The sequence below is a fragment of the Canis lupus genome, chromosome 8 (genome assembly GCF_003254725.2).
Source record: "Canis lupus dingo isolate Sandy chromosome 8, ASM325472v2, whole genome shotgun sequence".
NCBI lineage: Eukaryota > Metazoa > Chordata > Mammalia > Carnivora > Canidae > Canis > Canis lupus.
The window spans coordinates 72,568,429-72,586,140 of NC_064250.1; the positions used below are offsets into that span (position 1 = coordinate 72,568,429).

Consider the following 17,712-nt stretch of genomic DNA (forward strand, 5'->3'; position numbering starts at 1 on the left):
TGTCTCTCATGAATAAATAAATAAAATCTTTAAAAAAAAAAAAGAATGCAATGCATGGGTTCACGGCCAATTGGACAAAGCTGAGGGAGGCCTAGTGAGCTGTAATGTCAGTCACTGGAGAATAAAAGATGGGACACAGGAAGAAAATGCATAGAAAACACAGAAAACAGCATGAGAGACACATGGGGCATACACGAAGGTTTAACACATGTATAAATGGAGTCCAAGCACGGAAAAGTTGGGAATGGGACAGAATTGTGTCTGAAGAGCAAGGAGACAAGGCTCTCCCCAAACTCCCAAACTAGTGAAAGCTGGACAACACCACTTTTAGAACAGCTACAAACCTCAACACAGATGAGTACAAAGATGCTCCTTATTATAGTAAAGCCACTGGAAAACTAAAAACAAAGAGAAAATCTAAAACAGTCAGAAAAAAGGACATCATTTAGAAAGGCAACAATAACACGTCTGACTGCTCTGTGGAAGCACTGAGATCCAGGAGACAATGGAACGATATGTTTTAAGTGCCAAAAAACAGTGACTGCCAACTTAGAATACTGTATCAATCTACCAGGTGAAAGGAAAAGGCAAAATAAAAACATTTCCCGACACCCCCTACTCAAGACATTGAGAGGTTTTATTGCAGCAAACCTATACCGAAAATAAACTCAGTGACAATCTGCTGGAAAATGATTCCAGATGGAAACGTAGAAATGCAGAGTGAAAGAAGAGGGTACCAGAGATGAAATATGTCAATACATTTAGGGCATGTTGACAACAGAAAGTAATAAAATAGTTCGTTGTGGGGTTTACAACATTTGCAGAATTAAAATGCCCGATCATGATAGCACAAAGGTGCAAGAGGCAATCAGATTTAAAGTGTTGGCAGGTCTTTACATGGTCTAGGAAGTGGTAAAACTGTAAACTTACATTAGGCCTTAATAAGTGAGAGAGAAATTTTATAATTGGATTTTATTTTTTTATTTTTTAAGATTTTATTTATTTGTGAGAGACACAGAGAGAAAGGCAGAGACATAGAGGGAGAAGCAGGTTCCTCACAGGGAGCCTGATGTGGGACTCAATCCCAGGACCCCGGGATCAGGACCTCAGCCAAAGGCAGATGCTCAACTGCTGAGCCACCCAGGCATCCATATAATTGAATTTTATTTTATTTTTTTAACATTTTATTTATTTATTCATGAGAGACACATACAGAGAGAGAGAGAGAGAGAGAGAGAGGCAGAGACACAGGCAGAGGGAGAAGCAGGCTCCACGCAGGGAGCCTGATGTGGGACTTGATCCCGGGTCTCCAGGATCAGACCCTGGGCCGAAGGCAGGTGCTAAACCGCTGCGCCACCCAGGGATCCCCCCATTGCATTCTTTATTGTATTTTTAGTTCCAGAATTTCTTTGACTTAAAAAAATATTTCAGAGACGCCTGGGTGGCTCAGTGGTTGAGCATCTGCCTTTGGCTCAGGGCATGATCCTGTGGGATCGAGTCCCACATCAGGCTCCCCGTGGGGAGCCTGCTTCTCCCTCTGCCTGTGTCTCTGCCTCTCTCTCTCTCTATGTCTCATGAATAAATAAAAATGTTTTTAAAAAACTTCATTTCTCTAAGTGAAAATTTCCATCCTGTCATTTGTTGTTCTGAGCATAGTCATCACAGCCATTTTCAAAGCTTGTTTGAGCCCCAATACCTGGATCCTTGTTTCTGCTCTTGGCTCAATGGTTTGATGTCTGGTGACTCTTGACTTATTTTTCAAAAATTTTTAGAGATTTTATTTGTCTATCTGACAGATCAGTGTAGGAGCAGGGAGAGGGGCAGAAGGAGAAGCAGACTCCCCGCTGAGCAGGGGGCCTGACATGGGGCTCCATCCCAGGACCCTGGGATCATGACCCAAGACGAAGGCAGATTCTTCACCAACTGAGCCACCCAGGTGCCTCTGGTGACTCTTGGTTTAAAGTGACTGACATTGAGAATGGAGAAGAACAGAGCTGGCCTGGATGAAGCCATATTTCAACAGAGAGGATCACCCAGCAGGGATAGGTCCCTTCAATGCAGCCAGGGACTGAGCTTTAGACATGATGGGGCTTGTTCTACCTCTGTGTCTTGTCTGCCCATCCTTGTAGGGCTCTGCTCTCCTGGAGTCCGCAAGAGCCCCACCTGTGAGTCAGGTGGGCTTACCAACACCCTCCTCCTTTGAAAGAGAGTCTGACCTCAATTTTGTGTCCCCAGAACCATATTATGGAGCTTTGTTTAGGTTTTCGGCCACTCTGCTCAGCCTCCTGTTCCTGCACAGCACACAAGTTGGCAAGTGCCCCGCTGTCCGCTCTGCTCTCTTTCTCCACAGCGCCTCGACCCCTCCAGTCCTAGAGGCCCTGGACCACGGGAATGCCCGCGTGTTCCTCTCCGGCTTCGTGAGTCTGCCAAAACTGGCTCTGTCTGCTTGCCTGGCTTCTCAGCCTCTCACACTTCTGCTTCATCTCTGCCAACCGGAACAGCTACAATTGTTGGCTGAAAGTAAAATTGAAACCAGATGCAAATGTGAGATTTTGGTAAAGAAAGGGAAGTGCCCGGTACTAGACGTGCAGCAGGAGCTGGGTCCTGGGAGCCGGAGTATGGAGCCTGCGGGGGCAGCTACAGGCCCAGAAACCTCCTCGTGGCTGAGCACTCGTGGTTTCTGTCCACACTCGCCCAGTAAGAGCGGAGGTGAAATTAGGAATCCTGCTCAGAGCCGAGTGTCCCAAGGCTGGTCGCACAGGGCAAGGGGTCAGAGCACCCCACCCAGGGCCTGGTGACAGGGCAGGGAAGGTCCTCTGCTGCCTGGCTCTGGGCAGGAGAAAAAAATCTGAGGTAAGAAGTGGGAACCTCAGGAATGCAGAGCAGCCGGTAAACCGCCAAAGATGCAGCTGGGTGGCCCGACGTCAGCCCGACCCGAAGGTTGAGGCGAAGACGTGCCACTGTGGAAGGAGTCTGTGGTGTGGGGTGTGGATGTGAAGGCTCCGTGCACACCTAACCCGAGTTCCACGCTGAGGGTACGGAAAATAGGCAGGGGCCGTCTCCAAAGAGATAATGGCTGAGAATGTTCTAGAAATGATTGCAGGCACAAATCCTCCAATTTAAGAGCTCCGAGCCCCAAGGGGGAGGGCGGTGGATGAGAACCGGCCTCACCTGGGCACAGCCACGCTGAAACACGGAGGACCCAAGATAAAGAGCAAACCTTCAGAGGAGACAGGTAGGAGAGCAGCCTCCAGGGGAGCAGCAGGTGGACGGACGCTCGTCCCCCCGGAGAGCCGTCGGAGGCCGGCCCTTCAGGCGCCAGGAGAGAATCGTCACCCGGCGAAACCGTCGTTCCAGAGTGACGGGGGAGAGACGTTTTCCACCGATGACGCCTGCAGCTTTACTGCTCTTCAGGAAGGAGCGGAGCTCTGCAGACTGCGCGTGCGAGCGGGTGCAGAGGCTGGTAACTATGTGGCAGATCCCCGTGCCCGTGATGGTGGCTGGGACCCGTCACCCCCCAAAAAACGTGGGGCTGGCACCCTGGAGAGGAATAAACGGAATCCCCAAGGCAGTTGGAAGCCAAGTTCCTTTCGTTGTTCAGAAGTGCGGGGAGAGCGGTTAGCAGCGGCCTCTGAAGTGCGGGGGGGCCCTGAGATGCCAGGTGCTGGCCAAGGGCAGGAAGGGGGGGCTCGCTTCCAGCCAGGGGGGATGACGGCTCCGCCGAGCAAGATGTGCCTGAAGGATGAGAGCGCGGGCCAACTCCGCGGAGCACGCCTCGGCTGGGGCTGCGGTGGCTGACGCCGGCTTGGCCGGTCCGCCCGGCGCTGGGGTCTGCCAGATGCTGGGGGGTCTGCCCAACATTGGGGGGTCTGCCTGATGCTGGGGTGTCTCCCCAACGCTGGGGTGTCTCCCCGATGCTGGGGTGTCTCCTGACACTGGGGGGTCCGCCCGACACTGGGGGATCCCCGTTGCTGGGTGTGTGTGAGCCTGTTGAGGGCTATTCTCCCCTCCGGGGCCAAAAGGCAAAAGCCCCACCAGCCCACGAATGAACTCAAAGAAGCCTGTTTGTGTCCACTCATGCTTTGGGTAAGACACCACTCGAAACAAACTGTGTTGTGTGAAGGGGGCAGGTAGACGTGGGTGGAGGCGGGTGACAGCTCCTGGGGCGTCCCCACATGCACCGCAGACTGACTGTTAGCCGCCCCCGGGAGGTGGCCTCCTCGTAGACCCCTGGAGCCCTCAGGGAGTCCCACCGTGGGGGACACGGCCTCAGGCTGCTCCCTCCCAGCTCCCCTTCCCGCAGGCAGCAGAGCCAGGCAGTGCTCCCCGCTGCCCGCTCCGCCCGTGGCCGGGTGCTGTGCTGCCTGGGGGGGTCTGGGGGAACCGTGGGGGTAATGAACCTTCAAACTTCCCCACCTGTGGGGGCTCCCGCCAGCCTCACCCGCAGGAACACGATTAAAGCAGCAAGTCAGACTGCACCCTTGAAGATGTGAGAGGATCAGGGCCCCTGGGTGGCCCTGCCAGTGGGGCCCCAGCCGGGTGACGGCCTCCTCATGAAGGGGACCTTCTGGGCCTTGGGACTCCGTACTCCGCTCCTTTCCTCGGCCTAACTCAGAGGCACTGAGCCAGCATCCTTCTAAGTTCTAGGAAGAAGGGATGAAGAGTCGTCGAGGCCGCCGGGTGTGCCAGGGGCTCAGAGGGACCCCGTGCCCACGCCTGGATTCAGGCCTTCCAGCCTCCAGTCGGTAGAGCAGGAGACTTGTTTTTTTAAGATTTTATTTATTTATTCATGAGAGACCCACAGAGAGAGAGGCAGAGACACAGGCGGAGGGAGAAGCAGGCTCAACGCAGGGAGCCCGACGCGGGACCCGATCCCCGGACCTGGGATCACGCCCTGGGCTGAAGGCAGATCCTCGCCGCTGAGTCACCCAGGGGCCCCGAGCATGAGATTCTTGATCTCGGGGTTGTGAGTTCCAGCCCTGCGTTGGGTGTAGAGATGACTTCAATAAGTGAACTTTAAAGGGGATCCCTGGGTGGCTCAGCAGTTCAGCGCCTGCCTTTGGCCCAGGGCGTGATCCTGGAGTCCCGGGATCGAGTCCCGCATCGGGCTCCCTGCATGGAGCCTGCTTCTCCCTCTGCCTGTGTCTCTGCCTCTCTCTCTCTCTCTCTATCATAAATAAATCTTTAAAAAATAAATAAATAAATAAAAAATAAAAAATAAAAAAGGAAACTGCACCTGGCTACACCCTGTAACACTGAAGAATGCCACGGACAAGTGGAATATTTAAAAACCAGCCACAGAAGAAAGAAATGCCTTAGAAAGGACTGAGGGCAGGTGTCTCAGCAATAACAGAGCCCTAAGGACCTCGGGATTCCAGGGAGAACAACTGTCTATCAAGAATCCTGTGGCTGGAAAGCTGTCCTTCAGTAACGGAGGGAAATTAGAGACATTTGCATGTCGCTAAGGACTGGGCGTCCCTCAGCACATTCCCACTGAAGGAAAATAACTGGCGGCCAAGAATGTTATAACCAGCGGAATTCCTATTAGGTGGGTCGTAGAGGACGTATTCAGGAGGCGGGACGCTGGGGGGGTCTGGAATAAGAGAAGGAAGGCTGAGCAGACAGAGACACAAGCAGATCAGTCTCACACAGCCTGACTGGAAAAACTGATGATAAGATGTGTAATGTATGGGGTTTAAAATCATAACATGACAAGACAGGACAGACGTGAGAGACAACATGCACTGCAGATCATCGGAGGTCGTGCCGATGTACCCCAAGGTCCTTGCGTCACCCAGGAGAGGGAAAGATGTTAAATATGTCCCTGCCTCCTTACGGGTGCAGGGGAGAAAGGCAAAGACAAGCTAGCGACAACGCTGGGGCCGCGGAGGTGAGTGCCTCAACACAACAAAAGAGTATTTATTGTGAAAAAAAAAAAAAAAGAATATTTACTGTGGAAGTAAAATGTGCCGTGGGTCCGAGTGGCCCTTTGGGGAAACCGTCCTTCAGGTGGGAAGCTGGTGCCCCCCGCTTCTGCGTCCATAGGAGCCCAGGATGTGGCAGGAGGAAGCGATGGAGGCCCCTTGACCAGACGTCTCCACTCGCGGTGCGTGGGTCGGAACGTGCCCTGGGGCCACCACGTGGACCACGGACGGCCAGGAAGGATGACCCTGTCTGCTCACGGAAAGGATAAGGGGGGCGTGGGTGGGCATCGGAACCAGACCACCAAGACAGGGGATAGCTGGACCGGGAGGGGGAAGCCGGAGAAAACTCAGGGGACCCGGGAGAGGCGCACAGAACCAAACGATGTGGGCCAAGCACACAATACAAGGAATGAAAAATAAATAACAATGTAGCTGTTATCACAATAAATGTAAATAGACTAAACTCAGCTGGAACAGGCAGAGATGGTCGGGTTAGATATGTTTTAAATTCCAACTCTGGGGGCGCCACTCAGGTGGTGAAGCGTCTGCCTCGGGCTCAGGTCACCATCCTGGGGTCCTGGGATCGGGTCCCGCGTCGGGCTCCCTGCTCAGCGGGGGAGTCGGCTTCTCCCTCTGCCCCTGCCCTCACTCGTGCCCTCTCATGCGCGTCCGCTCTCTCTCTCAAATCAATAAATAAGACCTTTAAAAAAAAAATAAATTCCAGCTCTGTTACTTACGAGACACAGATCTGAAGAGCAGACACATACCAACCTCAGGGAGAAGGATATTTTTAAAAGTCATGTGAGTGTTCATCGAGGCACAGCTAGCGCAGGGAAATTAAAGTCAGACAACGCAGGTTTTAAGACAGGAGCTGTTATTAGGGAAAGTGAGGGTCGTGCACGGTGGCACGTGGTTTAGTCAGGGGGGTAAAGAGACACCTGGCGTGCGGCCCTCCCTGCAGGAGGCAAGCATCCGCCCACAGACCAGCACAGACCTCCCAGCGACTCCGGGCCAGGGAGAGAAAATGTTAATAAATGATTTATAAGGGGCATGGGCGTGGCAAGACTTCACGTTCAAGTCATTGCTATTCTGTTGGAGCACCTGAGATTTCTACTAGGAATTATCAACATTCCAATAATTCTTTTCAGATGCCCTTAAGGTCTGGGGATGATTAAGACGCCTGGGTGGAAAAAAAAAAAAAAAAAAAAAAAAGACGCCTGGGTGGGTCAGTGGTTGAGCGCCTGCCTTCAGCCCGGGGCATGACACCGGGATCCGGATTGAGTCCCACATCAATCGGGCTCCCTGCATGGGGCCTGCTTCTCCCTCTGCCTGTGTCTCTGCCTCTCTCTCTCTCACTGTGTGCCTATCATAAATAAATAAATAAAGATTTTATTTATTTATTCATAGAGACAGAGAGAGGCAGAGACACAGGCAGAGGGAGAAGCAGGCTCCATGCACCGGGAGCCCGAAGTGGGACTCGATCCCGGATCTCCAGGATCGTGCCCTGGGCCAAAGGCAGGCGCTAAACCGCTGCACCACCCAGGGATCCCTAAATAAAATCTTTAAAAAAAAAAAAAAAAAAAAAGAAAAAAAAGAAAAAAAGAAAAAAAAAAGAAAGACTGACTTTAGAACACGGTGCTTGCTGTTTACATCCTTGGTCAGACATAATCGTTAGAAAGACCTTGCAGAGAAATCTTAAATTCCAGTTCGTAGTGTCATTGTTTGTAGTGGCGTTAGGACTGTTACTCTGTGGGACGCCGCTCAACCATGAGATAGAGGGGATCCCGCCCCCGTTGGACCTGGAGGGCGCACTGTGCAGGGAGCTGAGCCCCGCAGACTGGGAGGCGCCCAGGTGTGGAGTCTGCAAAACCCGAGCTCGTGGACAGAGCCAGGCGTGGCGGGCGCAGGGGCGGGGAGCGGGGACACACATCGGGCGTCCGGGGATCCCCGGGCGGGGGTGGCAGCGCAGGGCCGTGTGCTAGGAGGTGGCCAGGACGGCATGTCTTCCCCGTCCTCGCCACGACGAACAGTACCGGACCTGGAGATGACAGGTGCCACCCGAACCCATCGTGGTGGGCATTTTGCAGCATCTCCAAGTATCAACCGTGATGTCGTAGCCGGAAACGGACGTGCACATGGCAGGTGGGTCGCGATAAAACGGTGGGGCTGGGGGCTGGGGGAGTGGATAATAAAATTAAAAGCAAGAGAAGCAAGATAGCCCTTGCCACGTTTCGGCTGAGCTGGAACCTTCTTTCGGAAGGCGTTGGCGGCGCGGGCACCAGCGGGTGCAGGTCGGTAAGGGTCCGGGCGCCGGCAAGGCAGCGAGCGCGTTGTACTAACAAGCAGACTTAGCGTCACTAGTGGGGGAGCTGAGATCCAGCGGAACCCGTGGCTGTCGGGGCAGCCCCCCCCCCCCGACCGCACCCCTGCCAGGACGAGCGCCCCCCCCTCACTCGCAGGGCCCAGGTAGCAGGAAGAGGAGCCGAGACTCCGCGGGGAGGGAGGAGGTCAGGCGGGGAGGGTGGAGCCCCTGCCATGGGATTCGTGCCCTTAGGAAGGAGCCTGCAGCCCTTCGCCTCGGGAGGACGGGAACCAGACCATGACTGGCCATATCAAGGCACCACTGACTGTCAGGGCTGGTACTGGTGTTGCGACCCTGTAGGGAAGGTATTTGTTAAGTCCTGATGCCCGAGCGGGAGTGCCCCGTGGGACTTCCGGAATGTCTCCTCCGGGACGTCCCTTATGCTCCTAGGAACACGGAGGTGACGGCTGAACTCCAGCAGCCACTGTGGGCCCTCGAGGCTACAGGCCAACCCTAGGGATTGGGAGCGGGGATTCCCTAGGAGCGGCCTGGAGGACCTGGCACCCCATGGCCGTGGAGCCCACACAGCTCTAGGCCACCAGCCCCTAAACCTGGTTAGTGTGAGAGAGAAATGAACAATCTCGCTCCAGCCGGGCCTCCTTGGCTCTGTGTGGGGGGCACCGGGCCTAACCCACACCCGGGCCTGCGCTGGAGAACGCCTCTGCCTGGGCCATGGGGCCGGGGGAGAGAATCTGGAGGTGAACGTGCCCAGGCCTACGCTCCCGCTGGCCCACCAGGCTCCAGATGTGTGTCGGGGGAGCAGAAGGAGGTGCTCGGGGCCAAGAGGAAGTGGCAGAAGGGGAAGCAGCAGGCTGCAGAGAGGAGGCAGGTGGGCTCAGGCGGAGGCAGCCTGCCCGACCGGAGCTGCAGTCTGCGCTGCAGCGAGATGGACGCCAAGGCACGACCCCCCGAGGTGAGTCCAGGGGGCCCAGCGCAGGGGCAGAGCCAGCCCGAAGGCCGGGGAAGCCGGCTGCCAGCACCCCGGGCCCAGGGGATCACAGAGCCTCTGCGGGGCCTGCCGACCACCGTCCCTCCTCTAGTCTGCGCAGCAGGGACCACCGGGCCGGGAGCCTCCCCTCGAGCTGACAGCTGCACCCCACGTTCTGCAGGCAGGAAGCGCCACACCTGCCATGACCTCTGATGGCCGGGGGCCCCACGGCTGCCCCACCGGGTCCCCCAGCCCGCCACAGCTCTGAGACACGATCCCTAGTGGGCCACCCTCTCCCCACCGCGGGCCCCCCAGCCCAGGGACATGGGCTCCCCAGCGCTGCAGTGAGTGAGCGGGTCTGCAGCCAGGGCGGCCGGCCTCCCGGGCCCCCGTGCTGTTCCCAGAGGCCGAGAGAGGAGAGGATGTGCCCGGGCCTCGGTGGTCGGGGAGGTGCTAGGACAGCTCCAAGTCCCAGTGGGGCCGCAGGGCTCTCACCTGCCCTCTGCAGGGGACGTCTGGGTCTGGGGGATGGGCGCCTTTCCTCTGTGGTGCAGCAGGGGAGCAGCCAGTCCCAGGAGGCCCTGGTGCCCCCGCTTCACACCCACTGTCTCTCTTGAGGGTCAGGGAGGGCCTGATGAACCCGCGGAGGGGGTGGTGAGGCGGGGCGGCCCCCCGAGCCTGGCTCTGCCGGTGCAGGAGCACCTTGAGGCCCTGAGGCCTTGCTCTGGTCCCTGTTCTGGCTTCTGAGGCCCCCACCATCCTATAATGTTCTGGCTGAGGGCAGACACAGCCCCTCCAGCCTCCGTCTCCCACCCCGAGGCAGGCAGGGTGTCCCACGGGAGGGAGGACAGTCCTAGAGCAAAGCCCAGGGGCCTGGACACTAACCACAGATCCCACGGGGCCGGTGCTGACAGTCTGGGTGCACGTGCCTGGCCTAGCTGCCCACGAGGCCTGCAGCGTGGCCCCGGGCCCCGAGGTCCCCTCCCCACCACGGCCCAGGCCTGTGGACATCTGGACGGTGCGTGGCTAGCCAGGTGACCCAGTCACTGCATAGGGGGGCGTGCTGAACTCGGGGGCGCCCGGCTCGTGGTGGCATCGGAGGTCACGGCGGGGAGGGTCCAGCAGCGGCCCAGCCCAGCTGGCTCCCCGGTCTTTCTGGGAGTAGCTGCCCTGGGGGGACGTGCCCCGGCGGGTGACAGAGTCCTGCTGTGCGGGGGGAGCCCCCACACGGTGCCACGGGGTCCTCACTCAGCTCCCCCGACCCCCCGGGACAGCAGCGAAGGGCCCCAAGTCAGCCGCCCCACGCCCTCCCAGCCATGGGAAGGGTGGGGTGCTACCCGGGTCCCAGGAGGGCCTGCAGAGAGCGGGGCCGGGGCCCGGCCCTGGGAAGGGAAGCCGCGACTTACAGGCCCATCCGCTGAAAGCAGAAATGGCTCCGGGCCTCGCCACACGCGTGGCTGAAAGAAGGAAGCGAGATTCAGACACGCAGACGCCCCCGGGGACGGAGACGGAGAGGGGGGAGCAGCCCGAGGGCCAGGTGGGGTCGCAGGCACAGATGGGGACACACGTACACACGCGTGTGCGCACACGTGCACCCATGCACACACATGTACATGCACATGTACATATGCACACACCTGCATGCACACATGTACACGTGCACGCGCAAGGCACAGGTGGGGTCATACCTACACACATGCATGCACATGCACACATGCACACACCTGCGTGCATGCACACACACGCACACATGCACACACAGGGCACAGGTGGGGTCATATGTACACACGTGTGCGCACATGCACACACATGCACACATATGCACACACAATGTACACATGCACACGCCTGCACACACGCACACATGCACACACGCACACACACCCGTATACCAGCCTCAGGCTGCAGGCAGAGGGCCCCACCCGCAGCCGAGGGAAGCCTGGCACTGGCCTCACAGCCCAGGCACCACCTCGGGCAGCAGGCTCTGCGGGGTCCCGGCCCAGGCGGGGCTGGGCTGCGGGTGACGCCCGGTCGCCCCGTCAGGTGCTGAGGCCTCCACAGAGAGCGCCGGGGCCCCTGCCTGGCCGCTCCACACGCCCCACAGCCCGCAGGACAGAGAGGCCAGTGCGGGGGACCCGGGGGCAGGTGAGCAGAGCGGCCACGACGACAGCAGCCAGACTGGTGGGCTGCCCTCGCCTGTTCACGTCCCTGCTCAGGGGGAGCCGAGGGACGGCCCCAGGCCACCCGAGCCCCCCGACATGGGCAGCTTGGGCCCTGCTCCGTCCACCCTGCCCTCGCCCCGCTGCGGGCCTGGTCCCCTCGGGGAGCCGGGGACAGTCTCTGTCAGCACTGGAGGGGCTGTGTCAGCCCACCCCGAAGTAGGGCGCACCCGCGGCGTCCAGGGGCCCCGTGGTGACGCCTTCTCCAGTTGCAGGTGCTGGGAATGCTGGCCTCGCTGTGGCTCGGCGCCATGGCTCTTGCCTACGTCCTGTGGCAGGTGCACCTTCCTCCCACCTGCGGCCAGGTGTGCCCCGAGGAAGGGCCCAGCAGGTCCAGGGGCCACGGGGCCAGCCGGGCCTGGGAGCCCCCGAGAGGGGAGGCCCCAAAGCTGCCGCAGGACTCTTGCCGGTGAGTGAGCCTGCGATGCAAGGATGGGGGGGCGGGGGCGGCTCTCAGCGCTGCGCCTCTGGGTGCCTCCCGCTGTCCCTCCGCGGGAGGACACGGGCCTCTGGAAGATGCAGCTGCTGGTCCAGCCCTTCCTCGGGCTCAGCTTGGGCCGCCTCCAAGGGCCTGCCCCCCAGTAAATCTCCGCTCGGAGCCACAGCTCCCCAGGCTCCCAGGCTCTCCAAGGCGGTGCCTGGGATTGGCCCTCACCCGCCCTGCTCCCTCCTGGCTGTTGCCGCCCCCCGCCGGCTTGCTGGGCTCAGGCCTGCCCTGTCCAGTCTATTTGCCCCCCCCCACGCACCCTCGGCCTGGGCTCGGGCCCCATGTTGGCAGTGAGCCCCCCCGGTTTGGCCAGCAGGGACGGAACGGGTGATGCGAGGCAGGTTGGTGGCACCTGGGCTCCGCTCAGGCCCCATGTGCCCCTTCTGCAGGCTTGTCCTCGTGGAAAGCATCCCCCAGGACCTGCCCTCTGCAGCCGGCAGCCCGTCTGCCCAGCCCCTGGCCCAGGCCTGGCTGCAGCTGCTGGACGCCGCCCAGGAGAGCATCCACGTGGCCTCCTTCTACTGGTCCCTCACGGGGGCTGACATCGGGGTCAACGACTCGTCGTCCCAGCTGGTATGCCCGGGCCTCCCCACCCCGCTCGGAGGCTGCAGGCCGTCCCGCCCGGCCGGGTGCCAGGGCACAGCTCCCTGCCTCTGCGTGGGGGGGGCAGGGTGGCCTCCCGGGAGAGGTCTGGGCTCTTCCTAGCGGGCAGGGAGTCCGCTCACGGCTGGCCCCGCCTCACAGGGGGAGGCCCTTCTGCAGAAGCTGGAGCAGCTGCTGGACAAGAACATCTCCCTGGTGGTGGCTACCAGCAGCCGGTCGCTGGCCAAGAAGTCCACGGACCTGCAGGTCCTGGCGGCCCGAGGTAGGTGCCCGGCCGTCCTGGGCGCCTCTGCCCCGGGGGTAAGCATGTGCCTCCGGACAGGGACAGGGATGAGCAGAGCAGGGCGGCCTGGGGGAGGTGGGGAAAGGCTCCCCGCGCTTCCCTAGTTCCCCGGGACAGAGGGGACCCAGGGCGGCATGCTTGGGTCAGCTTCCCCCGGGGCCGGGGCTGGTTCCAGGGAGCCCGAGGGCCGTATTCCACGGGGCAGAGCCTGGCGTGGCCTTGGGGCGCCCCTGAGCCCCGCTGCTTAGACCTGCGGGTGGGCTCAGGCTGGAAGCTCAGCCGGGGAGCAGCCCTTGGTGACCCGGGCTCCGGAGCCGGGCTGCCCGGGGGGATCTGGGGCCAGTTGGGGCGTCAGGGCCTGCGTTTCCCCGCCCGTCAAGTGGGGACGATGATGGCATGAGCCCAGCAGCACTGCCGTGAGGGTCGTCGGCGCGAGAGTCGGGCTCGGCCCGTGAAGGCGACCCTGACACGAGCCGGTGGACCACGGGGTCCTGAACTCTCGCCAGGTGCGCAGGTGCGCTACGTGCCCATGGAGAAGCTCACCGGCGGTGTTCTGCACTCCAAATTCTGGGTCGTGGACGGGCGGCACATCTACCTGGGCAGTGCCAACATGGACTGGCGGTCCCTGACGCAGGTGAGTGCCGAGCCCCGGGAAGGGAGGCGCACCTGGCCCCGTCCCCGCCCGCGCCCCCGGGGGCTGGGCCTGGCGTCCCGTGCACCTCTGGGGCCTTCACCCCGGTGGCACTGGTTACGGAGTCACGCTCGGCTGTCGCGCCCGCCCCGTGGAACGTCACGTCAACCCCGTAGACGGACGTCCCAGTGTCTTTATCCGGGGAAACCTGCCGACCGCACAGCACCATCCCTTTAGGAGAAGCAACGCGATAAAAACCAGCTCAAGGACGGTGGCGGGAAAGGCAGCCGCGTCTGTCGCCAGACAGGGACGCAAAGAAGGAAATTTCTGGCTTTCTGGGGCTTTTATGCATTTTCTATCTTTTCACAAACACGTGTCTCTGTGCTCATTGGAAGGCAATGTTGAAGGCCGGCGGGGCACCCCGGGCCCCCACCTCCCAGCTCCGCCGAGCACCCTGTCTGCTGGGACTCCTGCGGGAGACGAGGTCCCGGGCCGGCGCGGTGGGGGGGGGGGGCGGGGGGCTACGCTCTGCCTGGGGGGCGGGGGGGGTCACACAGCCGCTGCCCCGTCCCTGCAGGTGAAGGAGCTCGGCGTCATCATCTACAACTGCAGCCACCTGGCCCTCGACCTGGAGAAGACCTTCCAGACCTACTGGGTGCTGGGGGCGCCGAAGGCTGTCCTCCCCAAAGCCTGGCCTCACAACTTCTGGTCCCACATCAACCGCTTCCAGCCCCTCCGGGGCCGCTTCGACGGGGTGCCCACCACGGCCTACCTCTCCGTAAGAGGGGCTGAGGGGCCGTCATGCCCCTGCTCTCCCGGCTGCCCGGGCCCTCGGGGAACCCGTCCTGCCGTCGTGCCCGCCGGGGCCTCCGGGCAGCGGCTGGGGAGCCAGTGCCCAGGACGGGGCCGTGGTCCCCTGGAGAGCGGCAGGCTGACGTGGGCAGGCCCAGCTCCAGGGGAGGACGCGGCCATGGCCATCGGGGGGACGGGGCTGGCAGGGCATCCTGCGGCCCGGGGCGGGGAGTCTCCTAGCGCGCTGCCCGGTGGGGCCGAGGTGGCTTCAGCTGGGGGCCAGGAAGTCGGGGAGGGCCGGCTCATCGAGTGGCTCTGTCCCTCCGCGGGGAAGGAAGGGCCAAGCGTCTCCGCGGCTGCCCCGCTGGCTGGTCTGGGCCCGGCACGGAGGGGGGTGCTCCTCCACCAGGCCCCGCTGAGCCCCCTTGTTCCGGGAAGTCCGACCAACCAGGAGTGGGGGTGGGGAGCGGGGGGGGGTCCAGTTTAGGCCCCCTCCTCCCTGCCCTCCTCTCCAGGTGGCGTCTCTTGCCTTCCCCCGGCTCCCAAACGCTGGAGGGTGGGCGCCCAGTAGGGCCGCAGTCGGGGGGCGCTCGGTGCCCTCAGTGACCGCTGCCCGTGCACAGGCGTCGCCGCCGGTGCTGTGCCCTCACGGCCGCACCAGGGACCTGGAAGCGCTGCTGGCAGTGATGGGGGGCGCCCAGGACTTCATCTACGCCTCGGTCATGGAGTACTTCCCCACCACGCGCTTCGTCCACCCCGCCAGGTGCGTGTGGGGCGGCCCGCCCTGCTGCTGGGGCCCGGGGCGTCCCCTGTCCCGCCGAGACCCCGCCCCCCACGGCTGCAGCCCCGGGGACCCTGAGCCTCCGTCCCGCAGGTACTGGCCGGTGCTGGACACGGCGCTGCGGGCGGCGGCCTTCAACAGGGGTGTGCGCGTGCGCCTGCTGGTCAGCTGCTGGCCCCACACGGACCCCAGCATGTTCCCCAGCCTGCGGTCCCTGCAGGCCTTCAGCAACCCCGCGGCCGGCGTCTCGGTGGATGTGGTGAGGACCCGCTCCCAGGGCCGGCTGGGGGAGGGCGCGCCCCGCTTTCCCACACGCTCCCCCCTCTCTGTTCCCCCAAGAAAGTCTTCATCGTGCCCGTGAGGAATCACACCAACATCCCGTTCAGCAGAGTGAACCACAGCAAGTTCGTGGTCACAGAGAAGGCGGCCTACGTAGGTGAGCAGCCGCGGGCGGTGGGCTCAGGCCCGCGGCCCCGGACCCTGGAGTCTGGGAGGGGGCCCAGCAAGTGCGCACAACCCGAGGCCTCACAAACCCGCAGGACGGGGACGTGAGCCCCGAGTGGAGGCCAGGCCGGGGTGCGGAAGGGGACGCTGCCCTCACAGGCCGCAGGGACCCCTCACGGCCCAGGGCAGCCGAGGGGGATTGGGATCTCCAGCGGGGCTCTAGGGACCAGGCCAGCAGCGCAGCCCCCACCCGGGCCCACGGGGAGGGCGGCAAGGCCTGAGCACTGGGTTTTCAGGCCCTCCGTCCCAGGATGGTGCGGATGGAGCCCCACGCGTGGCGAGCTCAGCGCCCCCCTGCGACCAAGGGGCTGCCCCGGCCGCAGCGTCCAAGCGCCGAGTGGCCGCTGTGCCCCCTCTGTCCCCAGAGCACGACGGGGCCGCACGGCTGCCCTGCAGAGGGGCCGCGTGAGCCCAGTCATCCAGGGACTCTCTCCCATCTCCGCCCCCAGGCACCTCCAACTGGTCGGAAGATTACTTCAGCAGCACCTCGGGGGTGAGCCTGGTGGTCAGCCAGAGGCCGCCCGGCGCCCGGCCAGGGGTGCGCACCGTGCAGGAGCAGCTGCGCCGCCTGTTTGAACGGGACTGGGATTCCCAGTACGCCGTGGGCCTGGACGGGCAAGCCCAGGGCCAGGACTGTGCTTGGCAGGGCTGAGGTCCAGCTCCGCACGGCGCCCCGGCCCCACGGCTCCCGGTGGACGCTGCTTCCCCCCGCACCTCCGCACTCGTCCTCGTCGGGGCTCCGAGCGGCCCATCCTCCCAGCCCTGCTCGGGGCCAGGACTTCCCGACCCCTGGCAGGTGGAGACTGCTTCCTCGCCCTCAGCTCTCCGCACCAGCCTCTCTTAAACCCCACCTCCTCGGAGAGCCCTCCGGGACGCTCCTCCCTGACCCACAGAGCCACCGTCCCCACCCGCAAAGGGGGGCCTCAGAATACAGACGCACCTCCCTGCCTCTCTGTGTGAGTCCCGCGTGGGCTGCAGGCCCCCAGCCCCAGCTTGGAGCTCAGCACCCCGACCGTGTGCGGGGCCCGTGTCCGCACGGCTGCCGGGCGCGGCTGCTCTGCCTGTCTGACAGTGCCCAGTGGCCACCCGCAGGAACCGGGGCAGGGGCAGGGGCAGGGGCAGGGACCCAGCCCGGTGGGGACGCGTCCTGGAGAGGGGAGGGTGTGCAGGGCTGCTGCCCGGCCCCTGGGACCTCGTGGTGGGTCTGGTGGGTAGTGGGCAGCACTGTGGGCACGGGATACCGCGCCCAGAGGGGAGGCAGCACAGGGGTCCTGATGGGGGCCCACCTCGGGGAGCCTCCTCCTCCTCCTCCTGCGGCAGCGCCGGGGAACAAACCCAGGTGGGGCAGCGGAGTGAGGCTCCCGGGTGTCCCACCGCCGCCCAGCTACCCAGCGTCCCTCTCCGCGGCTGGGGCGCTCTCCTGGCAGACCCCAGCGCGGCCTGCCCCACCCCTGCCAGGCCCGGGGCTCCTGCTCACCCGCCCCGAGGAGAATGGCTGCTCCCAGCTGTGGGGCAGCAGCAAGAGCTGGGCAGTGAGCCCCCCGCCCGCGGCTGGAGGGGAGGGTCACCCGAGGTAGGGGGTGGGGCAGGGATCCCCTGGAGAACGGGCAGTTCATGAACGAGGGCAGGAAGGAAGCCGCGGGGTTTGTCATGCGAAGCTGTGGGTGTCCTGCGAACACCGGTGGGGGTCAGCCTCCTCCTCCTCCGAAGCTCCAGTCGAGGCCTGAGCTCCCGGGCCTTGGTGCCCGAGGCAGGGGCCATAGTCTTCCCACGCGGCGTCCGTTCCCTGCATGACTTTTCCACACGTGATGGCGTTGCCACACATCGCGGCCGACGACAGCGCACGTTACGACCTCCCGGCCCCTCCGGACCCCTTCTCTGGGGCCTGTGCTCAGCGCCCCGCAGGCTGCAGTGGGGGTGTGAGTGGGGCTGGGGTCTCATCACCTGTCCCACCAGCTCCGTTCGGCCCTCGCAGGCCGGGTGACCCAGGGCTGCTTGTCCTGCTGGGCCCCCCTCTGTGCCCTGTCACAGGGGCTTCTCTGAAGGACCTGCCACGGCCGAGGAGCTTGCTTCATCAGCCAGCGAGGACACCGCGACAGACATCCGTCACATAATCACAGAAGGACGCATGTCACCTTTGTGCAAGCAAAGACGGGCTGTGCCCGCTCCCGAGGGGACGGGATCACACGGCGTGGGCT

General features: G+C 62.3%; 2 protein-coding genes across 3 annotated transcripts in view; one reads left to right on the forward strand and one right to left on the reverse strand.

The window, feature by feature from the left end:
- The window catches only part of GPR132 (G protein-coupled receptor 132), a 149,654-nt gene that overhangs the window by 43,381 nt on the left and 88,561 nt on the right, over positions 1-17,712 (reverse strand). The window lies entirely within an intron of this gene.
- Positions 9,043-16,463, forward strand: PLD4 (phospholipase D family member 4). Of its 2 annotated transcripts, none has more exons than XM_025443562.3 (10): positions 9,043-9,199; positions 11,643-11,842; positions 12,310-12,493; positions 12,665-12,785; positions 13,313-13,440; positions 14,015-14,215; positions 14,853-14,992; positions 15,104-15,269; positions 15,350-15,446; positions 15,964-16,463. In XM_025443562.3, exons 1-10 carry the CDS (start codon positions 9,173-9,175, stop codon positions 16,164-16,166), a joined length of 1,467 nt encoding a protein of 488 aa, XP_025299347.1. In that variant the 5' UTR covers positions 9,043-9,172; the 3' UTR covers positions 16,167-16,463. The 2 variants fall into 2 exon arrangements, with proteins under 2 accessions (XP_025299347.1, XP_025299348.1); XM_025443563.3 differs by having other exon boundaries at positions 9,051-9,199; positions 11,649-11,842.

Bases quoted from the DNA above. Each gene is read 5' to 3' on its own strand.
- PLD4 (XM_025443562.3), top strand. From the start codon at position 9,173: ATGGACGCCAAGGCACGACCCCCCGAG. The intron at 12,494-12,664 runs GTATGCCCGGGC...CCCGCCTCACAG, and splicing joins ACGACTCGTCGTCCCAGCTG to GGGGAGGCCCTTCTGCAGAA. The intron at 14,993-15,103 runs GTGCGTGTGGGG...TCCGTCCCGCAG, and splicing joins CGCTTCGTCCACCCCGCCAG to GTACTGGCCGGTGCTGGACA.